General features: G+C 57.7%; 6 protein-coding genes across 6 annotated transcripts; 3 read left to right on the top strand and 3 right to left on the bottom strand.

Moving 5' to 3' along the window:
- Positions 1 to 27: 27 nt before the first annotated feature.
- On the top strand, positions 28 to 1,637 carry EsH8_IV_000817 (C2H2-type zinc finger protein; the record flags this gene model as incomplete). The annotated part of the gene is made up of 2 exons (XM_083265707.1): positions 28 to 106; positions 160 to 1,637. The coding sequence occupies 2 exons, from the start codon at positions 28 to 30 to the stop codon at positions 1,635 to 1,637; spliced, it is 1,557 nt and encodes a 518-aa protein (XP_083124602.1).
- A 541-nt stretch (positions 1,638 to 2,178) lies between these two features.
- Positions 2,179 to 3,933, bottom strand: EsH8_IV_000816 (Zn(2+) transporter ZRT3; the record flags this gene model as incomplete). Its single annotated transcript, XM_083265706.1, has 3 exons — positions 2,179 to 3,591; positions 3,663 to 3,793; positions 3,870 to 3,933. The coding sequence occupies 3 exons, from the start codon at positions 3,931 to 3,933 to the stop codon at positions 2,179 to 2,181; spliced, it is 1,608 nt and encodes a 535-aa protein (XP_083124601.1).
- A 1,838-nt stretch (positions 3,934 to 5,771) lies between these two features.
- Positions 5,772 to 6,833, top strand: EsH8_IV_000815 (ribonuclease; the record flags this gene model as incomplete). The annotated part of the gene is made up of 1 exon (XM_083265705.1): positions 5,772 to 6,833. One exon carries the CDS (start codon positions 5,772 to 5,774, stop codon positions 6,831 to 6,833), a length of 1,062 nt encoding a protein of 353 aa, XP_083124600.1.
- A 589-nt stretch (positions 6,834 to 7,422) lies between these two features.
- EsH8_IV_000814 (WD40-repeat-containing domain protein) lies at positions 7,423 to 9,578 on the bottom strand (the record flags this gene model as incomplete). The annotated part of the gene is made up of 3 exons (XM_083265704.1): positions 7,423 to 9,108; positions 9,175 to 9,290; positions 9,488 to 9,578. 3 exons carry the CDS (start codon positions 9,576 to 9,578, stop codon positions 7,423 to 7,425), a joined length of 1,893 nt encoding a protein of 630 aa, XP_083124599.1.
- Positions 9,579 to 10,981: 1,403 nt separating this feature from the next.
- On the top strand, positions 10,982 to 12,678 carry EsH8_IV_000813 (MBOAT, membrane-bound O-acyltransferase family-domain-containing protein; the record flags this gene model as incomplete). The annotated part of the gene is made up of 4 exons (XM_083265703.1): positions 10,982 to 11,249; positions 11,307 to 11,347; positions 11,403 to 12,408; positions 12,458 to 12,678. The coding sequence occupies 4 exons, from the start codon at positions 10,982 to 10,984 to the stop codon at positions 12,676 to 12,678; spliced, it is 1,536 nt and encodes a 511-aa protein (XP_083124598.1).
- Positions 12,679 to 12,823: 145 nt separating this feature from the next.
- On the bottom strand, positions 12,824 to 13,929 carry EsH8_IV_000812 (protein-S-isoprenylcysteine carboxyl O-methyltransferase; the record flags this gene model as incomplete). The annotated part of the gene is made up of 2 exons (XM_083265702.1): positions 12,824 to 13,571; positions 13,910 to 13,929. The coding sequence occupies 2 exons, from the start codon at positions 13,927 to 13,929 to the stop codon at positions 12,824 to 12,826; spliced, it is 768 nt and encodes a 255-aa protein (XP_083124597.1).
- Between the last annotated feature and the right edge of the window lie 687 nt (positions 13,930 to 14,616).

Raw genomic sequence — 14,616 nt, 5'->3', positions numbered from 1 at the left:
AGAAATGCCCTTCCTCAATTTCTCGTCATGACGAAAAGGAAGGCACTAGAGGCTGCCACCGCCTCGGACCTGAAACGGCCCAAAGTGGAAGGCTCCGAAGCTGCTGGTAAATGGCCTTTATCATCTTACAGCGGTGTAGCTGGCTGACAAGACTTGAAGCCCTCAGCGACGACGATTATGACGATACCGCCAGCAACTCAGACTCGACAGGCAATGCTGAGGTAGATTCTGTCCTTACAGGACAAACCTCCCTTACCACCCGCTCCCGCAAGTTTCCCTCGGACCTCAAGACGATCCCCTGCACATACCCCGACTGCGACAAGACCTTCAACCGGCCGGCCCGCCTGGCCGCCCACCTCCGTTCCCACACGGACGACCGTCCCTTCAAGTGCACCTACCCCGGCTGTGATAAGGACTATCGGGAGGAGAAGCACCTCCGCCAGCATGTTAAGGGCTCCCACACCCAGGAGCGCGCCTACACCTGCACATATGACGGCTGCGGCAAGTCCTTCCTGACGGCCACCCGCCTGCGCCGTCATCAGGACGTCCACGCCGGGCAGGAGCGTTTCCGGTGCCGAGATTTCCCTCCGTGCAACCTCAGCTTCCGGAAGCACAACACACTCCAGCGCCACATCCGGTCCGAGCATCTTGGTGCCCATGCATACCCCTGCACATCGCCCGGCTGCGGCGCCGGCTTCGACTCCCAGGGTGCCCTGCGCAACCACACCAAGCGGGAGCACAGTGAGCCTCAGTTCTGGTGCGAGGAGTGCGGTGGTGATGATGAGGCTAGGATCGGCTTCACATCGCTTGCGCTCCTCCAGGCCCACATCCGCAAGGAGCATCTGAACTGCATCTTCTGCGACTTCAAATGCACCGGTCAATGGGAGCTTGAGCGACATGTCGAGATGCGCCACTCGGGCATCCCGGTTGACGCCCGCAAGACGATCTCCTGCACCTGGGAGGGCTGCGACAAGAAGTTCACCAAGAAACATAACCTCACCGTGCACATCCGCACGGCACACGAGGGCTTCCGCTTCGTCTGCGGCGAGGTCGATGTCAAAGGCTCCGCGGACCTTGAGGTTTGGTCGAACGAGCAGGGCTGCGGTGGTGGCTTCGTCACCAAGGCGAACCTCGAGGATCACATCCGTTACGTCCATCTTGGCCTCGAGCGCCCGCTGCCAAACCAGAAGCCGCCCAACATCATTGATGACATTGCCGGCACCAAACGCACCATTCACTGTACCATGCCAGGCTGCACCGCGCGCTTCATACGTCATCATGATCTTCAGGTCCACCTTGAAGATCACCCAACGGCTTCCACTACCGCCCCGCATATGGACCAGATTGAGGCGGCCATTCTAAGCCTGGCGGATCCCAACGCCGCCAGTGACAGCCCCGATGCTGCTCCCTTTGGCGAGGACCGCGAGATGCCCGAGCTGCCCCTTTATGGCATCATCCCTGGCGTGACGGACTTCGTCGGGGGCGATCCGAGCCAGGGCGATGAGTTCTGGATCGGTGCCGCCGACGACTTTGGAACGCCGCCGCAGACGTGGCAGGAGGAGGAAGCGGCCATGCGTGCACTCATCGACCAAGACTTTTCTCAGTTCGTGGACCCCGCGCTCGGAAATACCGCCTAAGACAAAACAAAAAAAACCCGACAACATTCGCATGATTTTATAACGACGTATTGATACCCGGCCACAGGCCACAACAAAAGTTGGGAGATAGGGGGTCACTAAAAGTTGTTGCTTTGAATCAAATGTACATAATATCAATCGCACATGGCAGGAGCTGCGGCGCTCGGGAGACATACACATCGTCATTTAGCCGCTCTGTGAGTGAATAAAGATGCTTTCGAGTCCCATTGTTGTGGCCCATCCATATCTATAGTGTTTTTGCGAGCATGACGCTTCGCGATGGATACCAATCCAATCATTCAAACCGAGTCGGCCCAATCCTCGCGAAATCGCAATGACGACTCGTCCGCCCAGTTCTAAACAGTTGAACCCTTCCAAACTCGTACAATGGTATCAAGTTCTATATGCCCAACCTGTGCCGATCCGTATCCAATTAAGCGCCCCCCTAAAAGTAGAAAAAACAAAACACGATCCCAGACGCCGATGAGTTGGTTTGACGCTTGCTTTCAAACGTGCTGATTGCAGAAGCCATATCATGTCATTAATGCGTAGAAGCGATGGCGCCAGTGACGCCCAGCAGGGCCATGCCCATGAACCCGAAGAAGATGCAGAGATTCCGGTTGTGGTTCAAGCTGAGTGCCTCAACGAACAGCTGCAAACCGACGCTCACCATGATGCCAGCCGTAATGGCAAACATGCAGGCGTACGAGACGGCGTTCGGGGTGATATGAGTATGCTTTGCGAGCTTGAACCACAACACGGCGATGCCCGCGCCAAAGGGCTGGCTCAGTCCACCCAAGATCGCGGCCCAGAACATGGCCTTGGCACGGCTCCCGAGCGCCATGTACAGCGGCAGTGCCATGGCAAATCCTTCGGTAATGTTGTGGACAAACAGAGCCATGAAGACGTTGAAGCCCAGTGCGGGGTTCGCATGATTCGTCGCGTAGGTGATGAAGCCCTCGGGGAACTTGTGAAGGGCAATGGCGATCGAGGTCTGCAGTCCAAGAGAGAGAAACGCGTTGGTGGGGACGTGGTGGTGGTGTTGAGCCTCGAGATCCTCATCCATGTGCTCACCATTGTTATGAGCGCCATGGTCATGGTCGTGGTCGTGGTCGTGATGGTCATAGTCATGATCGTGTTCGTGGCTGTGGTCGTGATGGTCATACTCCGCGTCGTTAAGATCTGACAAAGGCTCCCTCGACGCTGCTCGGCTAACTCGTACGTTTCCGCTAGCCGGTGAGTGGCACGAAGAACTGCCCTCTTCCAAGTCCTCCAAATCATTATGGCTATGGGCGTAAAGATGCCCAGAGCTCGTTCGCAACATCGTCGCATGCCTCAAAGGGGCCGCTGAGCGGCTGTTCAAGTGCTTGAAACATTCCTGACCACAGGGGTCAGTGTATCCAAAGCAGGGCCCTTCCTCATCGCAGTTGGTTTTCGTGTCTTTGACGAAGGACATGACCCGCTGTTGGACTTGGGCCATGGACGGTCGTCTGTCCACCGTGGGGCCACGGCTACGCGATGTACGAGCCGGAGCATTCTGCGAGGCGTGGACGCTCAGGTTGCTTCTCGAGGCATGGCGCTTAGCCATGAGGGGCGCGCCGTTCTCTTGCGTCATCTCTCCGTTGAGGAGAGGTGTCGACTCGGTAGCGTGGCCGTTCTTGGTCACCCTTTCAACAAATGGCCGGCGAGACGAACGACGACTCGAGGTGTAGAGCGAGGATTTCCTGCTTTGGCTGCGTGACCGAGCATCGGTCTCGTTATGGTTGTGAGTGTGGTCGCAATCGACGACGTGCGACGGCATGTACTGGTGCAGCAGGCGCGAAATCGCCTGAATGCCGAAAAAGCCCCCAATGAAGCAGGCCATTATGATGAATCCCGAGGACTGGTCCGGGAAACCATCCTCCTTAAGGTACTGTTTCGCGGATGGGAGCATGTTATTCAACGCGGAGTAAAGCTGTTGGCGCCAACACTGTCAGTCAACACTCATCGAAAAGAATTACAAAGAACTCCCAGAGACTAACTGACCATAACACCGAAGCTCAAGCTCAGCGAACAGGCCAGGAAGCCATTGCTGTCCTGTATCCTGAAATTACGCTTCCCAGGAATATAGCGCACAATCAAATCAACGCATATGATGGAAGCGCCGACGACGCAGGCTGTCACGGAGCAAAATGTCAGCGGAAAATCGTGTCGGCCGGCTGAGATACGGCCTCGGATGCTTGGGTCACCCACCAATTCCGCTCACAATGCACATGATCCATCCCCTTGTATCGTTGTCAACCTCTGTCGCCTTCATGATGAGCAGCTCAGCTCGACGCCTCCTCCAATTGATGCCTGTAGTAGTCTCGGTGCGCGGCGCATAAAGGGGCGGGCAGGAAATTCGATGTTTTAGTGTATGGGATTTGTTCTATTGGGTGTTCTGGTCTCGTGGAAATCCCAGGAATTCGGGTAGCAATGCTGGTGTGGCTGCTTCTCGTTCTGCAAAAGAGCGGGTGACCTCTGACGTAGTACCAGCGCAAGAAACCCAGGTGTGTGTGGTAAAAGCTGGTCGTTGGAGACGCAAGGAATCCGACAGTCTGGACGAGGGTATAAGGATATCTTGGTAGGTTTCGGGAGAGGCGTTGAGATGTATGTCACAGGTAGATCGGGAAATACGGGGAGGGCGAGGAGTAGGGAGAAAATACTTTGGTGTTGGGCTAAAGTGGATTGTTGTGTTGCTAGGAAAATAATGATGTCGATGGCGGGCGATGACACCAAGCGTGATATTGGTGTAGCGCTGGGATTGCAGACGTAGTGGGGGAGACTATGCACCTTAAGCTTTCCAGCGGCGTGCACTTGTGGATTCGGGGGCGCTGAGTTTGGCGCTTTTGGCGGAGCCGCTGCGTTGTTTCTGTGCGTGATGGGCCGGGGACCGGGGCCTTATTCATGACCTGGACGAGGCCATCAAGGTCCTCAGAATCTCCCCCTGTTCAAGACTCGCCAGTCTCAGGCCCAGACAATGTCGGTTTCCCTTTCATCTTCACTGGCATTTTCTTGTTATTCCATTTTGGCTTTGTCCTTCCTTAGTTGGCTGTCAACCTGCAGCTTGCCGTCTGACCCTCCCCGAAAGCAACCCACCTTTATTTCGCCGGTGTAGTAGCTAATGTGCGGCTGCATCGAGAGAGAGTCGAGAGACGACACCATGGCCAGGTTTGTTTATCCCGCAAAGAGGCTCGCAGCAAAACAAAACAAAATAGTATAAGAACGCACGTTATCTGTCTTTGATGGGGATCCCCCGCCCATGTTCAAGGCCGAGTCAAGCGTGCGGTTGACAGGACACTAATATGTATGGCTGAACAAGGGCTTGGCTTTGAGGACCCGGATGGTGAACTAGGCATCCTCGTACTCCCTAGAGCCCCGTGACAACCTTGAATGTGCGCCCAGCTCATTGATGCCGCCCGAAGCGCCTTGCCAGGGAGACGACCACACGTGAAAGAATTTTTGTTGGATGCGATCGAGACGGCCTGGTGTTGTTGTTATTGTTTGTTGTCTCGATTCAATATTGTGCCAAACCGGGATCTCTCGTCGACAAAAAGTTTCTTGTCGCAGGGTCTGCGAAGCCGCGAATCGGAGATGGACCTTTGGTCATCCGCTGTTCCATCCGCCTCCCGCCCCTCCCCCGGCCTCACCTGGCTTCGGTGAGCACATTACACCGAGACAAGGCCCCCAGTATTGGTACGGCAGTACCAGCCCCATTGCCAGCCCCAACCCAACGCTCCTGCACCCCAAAATCCTTTGCCCCCCACCTTGCATCTGCCAGCTGCGTCTGCCCGGCAAATGCTCGGGACAAGGAAGCTGCCCACCTGAGCTGAGCTACCCCCTTCCGATCGAGTCCCTGGAGATCACCGCGCGGGCCAGGCGCCGCAGTAGCCCAAAATTTTCCAGCCCCGAGAGCTCCAAATCCCGTCCCGTGAAGACAACTGAGACACCCACCACACCACATCACCACATGCCCTTCTCGCCTACTCTCGTGGTCAGAATCGTGTCATAACCGCCAGACGCCTGACATTGGCACCTTCTCACTCTTTTCCATAACGAAAAATCCCATAACCATCAAAAAGCTCGCCCGCGCGCCGCGAGGTATAGACCGCCACCATGTCCAAAACTACATCTCTTGCTCTCATCGCAGCTCTAAGCGCGGGAGGCGGCGCTGCACTCACAGCGACCATGTACTCGCTCCGCTCTCAGAAGCAACCTGCCACAACCGCCGCCACATCAACCACGAACTCCTTTTCAACCTCCCCTACCGTCCCGGTGCCCAGCACCCAAGTCTTCAGTAACAGCGCGCCGCTCTCTCCCGCGGCCGCACCCCAGGGCCCTGGCCCCGTTGCCGGCAGCCCGGTAGACCCAGCCGGCCTCTTCGAATACGGCTTCCCCGGCCCCGTCGCCGATCTTGCGACCCGCAACGCCCTCATCTCGAGCTACGACCGCCGCACGCGCAACCCTCACTGGGTCGTCGAGCACATTACCCCGGCCTCCCTCGCCCAGCGCGGCGGCGACCGCAAGCACAGCGCCTTCCTCGAGGACGCGGCCGTCCCGGAAAAGTTCCAGGCCAAGCTCAAGGACTACTTCCGCAGCGGCTATGACCGCGGCCACCAGGTGCCCGCCGCCGACTGCAAGTGGTCCCAGAAGGCCATGGACGAGACCTTCTACCTCTCAAACATGTGCCCTCAGGTCGGCGACGGCTTCAACCGCGACTACTGGGCGCACTTTGAGGACTTCTGCCGCCGCTTGACCACCAGGTACCCCTCCGTCCGTATCGTCACCGGCCCCCTCTACCTGCCCAAGCGCGACCCCGTCGATGGAAAGTGGTACACCAAGTACGAGGTCATCGGCAACCCGCCCAACGTCGCCGTGCCCACGCACTTCTACAAGGTCATTTTCGCGGAGGACGGCAAGGTCGGCGGCAACGTGGCCATCGGCGCCTTCGTTATGCCCAACGCCCCTATCCCCAACGATAAGCCCCTCTCCGAATTCGAGATGCCCCTGGAGGCCGTCGAGCGCGCCGCCGGTCTTGAGTTCGCCTCCAAGCTTGCGCCGCAGCGCCGCAAGAGACTGTGTACCGAGACCTCGTGCGCCATCGTCGTCAAGGAATACGCGGACAGACAGAAGGCGTTTGGCAAGGGCGGTTCGCAGTCCCGAAGCCCGAGCCCTTAGATTGGGTCATAACAGGACGGACTAGGGAGAGAGTTGGGATCGCAGCGTCCGCTTGCACAGGGCATTACATTTCGTTCTGGTCTACGAGCCTTTTTTTGTCTTTTATAGCGGAGGTCTAGCATGACGAGGCGGTTTTCCTTCTTCATGTCTGTACTACTACTGTGCCAATGGAGAGAAGTAAACACAAGGATGGTCGCGTCTATTTTTGCATAAGAAGAGCGTTTTGGCGAAAGCACTAGGCGGAGGGGGTTTCCTTCCAGCAACGATGCACATGTACATTAGATAGGCCCACTGAATAGAAGTCGGCAACAGGCTGCCGTCACACACACACCACGCACCGTGATGGCGAAGGAGAGCGACTCGTGTATCCTGCGTGACTGTGCTTTTTCTCTTCTTCTTTTTTTTTTTGGTGTCCATCCTAACGCCAGGGTATCAACCCATTGCCCAGCTTCAAATTATATTTACACGGAGGATTACATCGGCGGCGGGATGGAACCCCGGTCCCGCCCCCTCCTACTCCTCCCTGTTCGTCGCCTCGCCCTTGCCCTTGCCCTTGCGTTCGCCTTCGCCTTCGTCTCCCGCCGCGCCCCTATCGCGCTCTGGTGTATTTGCCCCGGCGCTGTTCCGCCTTGAGACTCTCCTCCTGGCTGGGGAGCGGGGCCCTTCTGCCGCCGCGTCCGCCGTCGTAGTTGGGGTCGTAGTCGTTGGACGGCGGCGGGATAGGCATAGGCGGGAAACCCGGGGGCGGAACAAAGTTTGGCGGCGGTACCAGGCCGGGTGGCCCGAAGCCGCCGGGGGGTGGTGGCGGGAGGGTGCCGCCGGCCTTTTGGATCATCTCGGCGATCTTTGCGAGATCTGCCGGGTTGCTCGGGTCGATGCCACCGGGCAAGGGGAGGGGCGGCGGCGGCGCGCCGTTCAGGCCGGGCAGAGGGAAGGGAAGGGGTGGGGGGTGGGCTCCGCCGCCGGCGCCGACGCCGGGGATCATGGGTGGAGGCGGCACAGGAGGTCCGCCGGGACCGCTTTGCGGCATTGAAAGGCCCGGCAGTCCAGGCAAGCCTGGGAAGCCCAGGAATCCGGGCACCGTGGGCTGCTTGAGGGGCATCTTCTGGTCGACGAGGCCGTCCATCTCGTCTTCCATCTCCTGCTCCTCTTCCTCCTGCCGCTGGCGACGGCCGCCGCGGCGGTCCCAGGTTCCGTTGGCCTCGGCGGCGGCCTCTCCGACGTGGTAGCGGTCCTGGAAGACATCGGCATCGCCCGGCCGTTTCCGGGACCAGAATCTCGTTATGCGATCGTTGGAGCCGGAGGCCAGGATGTGGCCGAGGGGGTGCCAGTCCAGAGACCAGATGGCAAAGTCGTGGGCGTAGGGGATCTTGTGGGCAGGGTATATCGTCTGCGCCGTGGTTGTCGAGGGATCCGAGCTGTCGTACGGCGCCATGGAGCTGGCGTGGCCGGCGGGCGTGTTAGGCTCGTCCAGGATGTAGTGGTACAGGGATCCGTCGTGGCCGCCAGTGCTCAGCAGATTCGAGTGGACCGGGTGCCAAGCGATTGTCGAGATGTCCTTTTCATGCCCCTTGAGCAGACAGATATCACGCATCATTCGGAGGTCGAAAACTCGGGCAGTCTGGTCTCTCGCCGACGTTGCTAGGCAGTCACCTTGGACCTTCTCGAACAAGGTCTTGGTTATGGTGTTCTTGTGGCCGTGGAGGGTGGTCAGGCACCGGCCGGTCCTGGGGTCCCACAGTTTGACCAGGTGGTCTTTCGAACCAGACACCAGCAAGCCCTTGGTCGGATGCCAATCGCAACTTTTGGCGTCCCAGCCGTGGCCTTTCAGAATCGACTCCTCCACTCCGCCGGCAAAATCAAAAATCTTCAACGTCGAGTCGTCGCATGCCGTCACGAACTTGGAGTCGTTGGGGCTGAAGGCAAGATCCCTGACCGGGTCGTTGTGCGCTGCGATACTCTGGAGGTTGTTGAAGTTGGGCTGCCAGTACTTGACGCTGCCGTCGTGGTCGGCGGAGATGAGCCAGTCGTCGTTGTGAGAGTAGGCAAGCGCTCTGATGGCAGAGTCGTGAGCCTGCATAATGGTTTCAAAGTTGAATCCCGTGCCGTTCCATAATGTGAACTCTCCGCTGCTAGAGGCGGTCAACAGGCGGCGGCCTTCTGGCGTCCATCGGACAACATTGACGGGGTGCTTGATCTTGTTGAGTGATGAGTGAAGATGCTTCACTGGGATGGTGTCTCCGGGGTCTGTCCTTCTTGCAGACGGTGGTATGAACTGCGAATTCTGTTAGACAAAGCGACAAGAACAATGTGCTGCGATGATCCAGTTGCGAGAACTTACGTCGACGATGAAGCTAGCACTCGGTCTCTCAACCTCTCCCGTGTATGCATCCCCTTCCAGCGGCGCGCGGTGGCGCATCCAGTTGGCCACAGTTGAGCCATAGTCAGTGACAGGACCTAAATGAGATGTCAGTAATGTGCCATTAGATGCTCGCTGGTCCGTGTCTCAGTTCTCAAGATGAGGGCGACGTTGAGTGTGACGATGAGTGTGGCGATGAGGACAGGGTTGCAGCTCAGGCCTTGGGCTTCCACCAAGGAAACCATCGCCAACAAGTTGTAGCCGAAAGAGAATAAGAAGACCTGGTGCAGCTTACGTCGACCTCGGGCTCTCACGAAGCCGCCATCCTGCCCGTCTCCGCCTGGGCCTCGCCTGTCATGGTGATCCCCTCGAGGATCATACGCCATCTTTAGACTCTCATGAGCGGGGTCCAAAAAAACCACTTAGAGTACGGGTGCTGTGTAATTTGGGCTGGTGAATTAGATTTCAGGTGCTAACTCGGTCGCAGCTTGACGTATAGATGGTGGTAGTACTTCTCATTGTTTCGGTCCACGAGGCTGGTTCCCATCGCCAATCACAGTGAAAATGACCGCGACGCGTGCACAGGCCATCCGTCCTTCTCGAGGTCACATGACCTAGAAACCCATCTACACCACGCTGCACGCTGGAGTTGGAGGCACACACCACCCACCTCCACCACGGCGCTCCTTATCGTTTCTTATCCGGGCCAACATCGGACTCTGTTCCCTTTTTTTGCTCCCGTCGACGATGCCCAAAAATATCCACGCGGGTGCAAATGAGGTGGCCATTAATTACGGACAGGCCTGGCCTGCCAAATTCCCATGCCCTTCACTTTCACATGTGATTGAGTTCAAACCACGGCTCCCTCTTCATTTTCCCTCTCCCATGCCCCACGAAGCCCCCTGTTCAACCATTCAGAGCTGCCACCGGTGATCCCCGTTGCTACCCGTGGAGCCGTAGGCGTCGACCCTGGCGTGCATGCATGCGCTTTCCTCGTTGTGGCGTTAGTAAGGTGATTTTGAAGTGGTGGGCTCTGCTTGGCTTGCCCGATAATCCAGATCAGACAGCTCAACGACCCTGACATTCTCAAGGTCACCCCTTCCAATCCCCGGGGCTCTGCCATCATCTCGCTCGGCCGATGCTCTCCCCTCCCGCCCTCAATTATTTTTTGTTTTGCTGTCTTGCATTTCTGTCTCTGAACCCTGCCTTTTAACTCGCGTCTCTCTCTGCAACTGGCCCGTCAGTGCTGCACGCCGTCTGCATTCTTGTCGTCAGCACGCCTCCTATTCCATCATTCCTCAACGCCAACGAACGAATCCCCACGCTTCAAGGGCTGATGGCGTCGGCCTAGCTTCCTCCACCTGTTTTTCCCTCCCCTCCTCCACCCCCTGTATCTTGACGTACCCTTCTGCTTTCCTTCTCCTCACCAGTTGCCCCTCATACGGCATAGCCCAGGCCAATGCGCTCGCCATCCAGACAATAATAGCTTCTCTGCTTTCAGGGAGCTCACAACAAACCGAGGGCGTCCCTTGGAAACACCGGCTACAAAGTCATTTCGTATTTTCTTGCCTAGGCCTGCATGTTTACACGCACACTCCGTATCTTATCGCGCCTGCCACCATTCTCCCTCCTGCATATACATACATAGCTTTTCCTTAACAGCCTGAGCCTCCTCACTTTTAAACTTTCACCCATCTTTCCCCTCGTCATCCACCACGGACGCTCTTTTTTTCTCCTTTTCATACATTCCTGTCGAGGACCCAATTGCTCCTCGGACACCTTGCCCTTCATGAATACGGCTACGGTGACGAGCCTCGAGAGCTCGACCATCGCCTCACCCCTACGTAACACACACAATGGCAGTTCTCTGCCGAAGCCCGCCAAGCCAACCACTCCCGAGAACCAGACCACCACCGAGGAGCTGAGGAGGGCGGTCCAGAAAAAATACAGACACGTCGCTGCCGTCCACTCCAAGTCGCGCCCGTCCACCCTGAGCCATGATTCCAATGCTGCTCCCAGCTTCATCGGCTTCAGGAATCTAATGGTAATTGTATTAAGTATGTCAACCGACGCCGGGCCCGCGTGATGCCAGGACTCTGGCTAACTGTGTGCAGTTGTCGGTAATCTTCGTCTGATGATGGAGAACATTCAAAAAGTAGGCCGCCGCGGCAACCCTGCAAGTGGTCTCCCTGTCACTAACCCTTTCGTAGTATGGAGTCTTGATCTGTGTTCACTGCCACGATTTCCGTCGGCAAGATATTGCACTCGGCTTGGGCTTATACCTGCTCATTCCCTGCCATCTGTTCGCTGCCTACCTCATAGAACTGGCTGCCGCCCAACAAGCTAGGGGCCTACGGGCCAAGTCCAAGGATGGAGCAGCCAGCCCAACAAATGATCAACGCTCCCAGTTCAACTCTACGTGGAAGGTCATTGCTTGGATACATGCCGCCAATATCACTCTTGCCCTGGCGGTCACATCCTATGTTGTGTACTTCCACATTCATCATCCTCTGATCGGTACCCTGACGGAGCTTCACGCCATCATTGTCTGGCTCAAGACAGCATCATACGCCTTTACGAACCGAGACCTGCGACATGCATACTTGCATCCCGTCAAGGGCGAGCTGGCAGCCATGCCGGAGATCTACCAGCAGTGCCCCTATCCCCAGAACATTGCAATGCACAACCTGGCCTATTTCTGGTGGGCACCGACACTGGTCTACCAGCCTGCGTACCCAAGGACGGACAAGATCAGATGGGTGTTTGTCGCCAAACGCATGGCAGAGGTCTTTGGCCTGGGCGTCTTTATCTGGTTCGCCAGTGCCCAGTACGCCACCCCTGTCCTCATCAACTCCCTCGACAAGATTGCATCCCTGGACGTCCCCAAGATTCTCGAGCGGCTGATGAAGCTCTCAACCATTTCTTTGGTTATCTGGCTGGCCGGGTTCTTCGCTCTCTTCCAGTCATTCCTCAACGCCCTGGCCGAAGTAACACGGTTCGGTGACCGATGCTTCTACGAAGATTGGTGGAACAGCGAAAGCTTGGGTGCATACTGGCGTCTGTGGAACAAGCCCGTCTACCAGTACTTTAAGCGCCACGTCTACTCGCCCTTGATCGGTCGAGGATGGAGTCCCAGAGCCGCCCAGCTGGCCGTCTTCTTTGCCTCCGCCGTACTCCACGAGGTGCTCGTCGGAATTCCCACTCATAACATCATTGGTAAGCCATCATCTACATGTGCCACGCATCAGAGACTAACAATCTTCAGGCGTTGCGTTCGCCGGCATGTTTTTCCAACTCCCGCTTATTGCCCTTACCGCTCCTTTGGAGAAGATGCAATCCCCGACGGGCCGGATGATTGGCAACTGCATTTTCTGGGTTTCATTCACAATTCTCGGGCAGCCGTTTGCTGCGCTAATGTACTTCTACGCATGGCAAGCCAAGTATGGCAGCGTGAGCAGGCAGATGGCTTGGTCGAAGAGCGCTTGAGTAGAGCACTCTGGAAAGGCAGGGCGTAGCCTGGTATCTTAACATATCTATCTCGAGCCTTGGAGAAAATAATAACGGCGCTGTCCGGCGCATCATTTGTTTAATCGTACACGTTGCTCACCATGCAAGGTAACCCCTGCGCTTACTACCCACAGAAGGGTATCTTGGTCCCAACACGCTTGCGGTAGTTGTCGTAGTCCTGGCCAAAGAACCTCACCAGCAGCTCCTCCTCGTGGCGTATTCTCGTGGAAAAGAAGTACCACAAGACGCCGGCGTAGGCAAAGAGGGAGATCAGATTGCCCATGACCAGCTGCGTCCCGATGGCCCACCAGAAGAAGCCAAAATAGGAAGGATGGCGGAACCAGCCGTAGATGCCGGTCGTCACCAGCGCGTGCGACTCGGCCTTGTAATGCTGGATGGTGTGGTTGAAGCTCTCCCCGGCCGTGACCATGGCCAGCGAGCGCACCGCCTGCCCCACGACGACGAGTGACAGGCCGGCGACCAGGAACACGGGCCGGAGGCCGAAGGGGGCCCAGACGGAGTCCGGAAAGACGAGGTTCTCGAGGAGACACTCGGCAAAGGCGGTGGCGTGGGCGATGGCGTAGGCGGGCCAGTTCGCCGTGAGGAGGAAGGAGTGGACGGTGGCCTGGGGCGTGTTGTAGGCGGCCGTGGTCCAGAACTCGAGGAAGTGGAAGAGGGAGAGGGAGGCGAGGAAGAAGGGCAGGCGCCAGAGGGGGGATGCGGTGTAGGTCAGGAGGAGGGTGGTGGAAATGAGGCCTGTCAGGTGGGCTGCGCCGAGGAGGAAGGCGCGGAGGGCGATGCCGGCCAGGGATTTGCGCTGGTGGGGGTAGTATTCCTTTCCCGGGACGGGAGGATCCGAGGGGCGGGCATCGCTGCGAGGGTGGTCAGTTACTGGCAAGGGATGCGCGGGGGGCGTGGTGAGAACGGGATATGGTGAGTCGGGGTCTGCGTGTGATGGTGAAGGGGCAGAGATGTGACGATGGTCCAGGAGTTTGGCAGGCTCCGCGTAAAGGGGGTTCATGGGCCTGCGTGAGGACATCGCGATGGTGGGGTCTTGGTGTTGAGGGGCACGAGGAGGGAACAGGTGCTCGGCTCAAGAAGCTTCGGCACAGGGGAGGGGCTAGCTGGGGAACGGAGAAATGACGGAGATCGAGCGGCATCTGGCGGAGCCGGGAGCCAAGGGAGGGAAGGGGAGGGAAGGGGGACTTACACCCGACGGAAGCTCGACATGGTGATTGGGTTTGATCCGATGTTGTATGCCGTTTTGGCAACTCAGAAACACAGGGGGGGCCGCGGGACGCGAACGGGGAGTGCAGAAGAGCCTCCAGAGGACAACTAGCAGGGACTGGCGAAAGGTGTGGCGGCTCTTAGCTCCCGAGTGCACGTCGTCATAACCATGCAACCGTTGCACAGACTTTTGGATTTTAGAAACCTGCCAGTTGACAAACCCCCGTTATGCTCCAGACCATAGCGTGTGTTTTGTTGGGCAGTGAGTAATCGACCGTCGAACTCGGGGCGGCACACGGGATGGGCGGCGAGAGGCGTGTGTTCCCTGTAAATGGATCGCAGTCCCGTTGGAGCGCGCTCTGTGGTAATCCTCGGTTCCAACGTGTGGCTGCTAAGCGTGGCTACGTGGACTGGTGGATGGAGTTCAAGAGAGGAAAGAGAGAAAAAGAATGTGGTTCAGTTGCGGAGGGGCCGACTGTCCCTGGCCCCCACTTCAGCCCAGGCGAAATGTGTCACTCTTCACCGTGGAGCAAAGGAGGCTGCCCAGTGGAGGGGAGGGACCTGTTTGGCCATGAGAGAGCATAGGATTTGGGGGGCAGTTGACGCGGGTAAGGCAGGCCAAGCGCGAGCGCGGGCCGAGTTAGGGGTGGGTGACGCAAGTGCGTGGATCCCCCGCCGCGGTCTCGATGC

This window comes from Colletotrichum jinshuiense, chromosome 4 (assembly GCF_051148585.1).
Source record: "Colletotrichum jinshuiense chromosome 4, complete sequence".
Lineage (NCBI taxonomy): Eukaryota > Fungi > Ascomycota > Sordariomycetes > Glomerellales > Glomerellaceae > Colletotrichum > Colletotrichum jinshuiense.
This window is presented reverse-complemented; position numbering and strand designations above follow the sequence as displayed.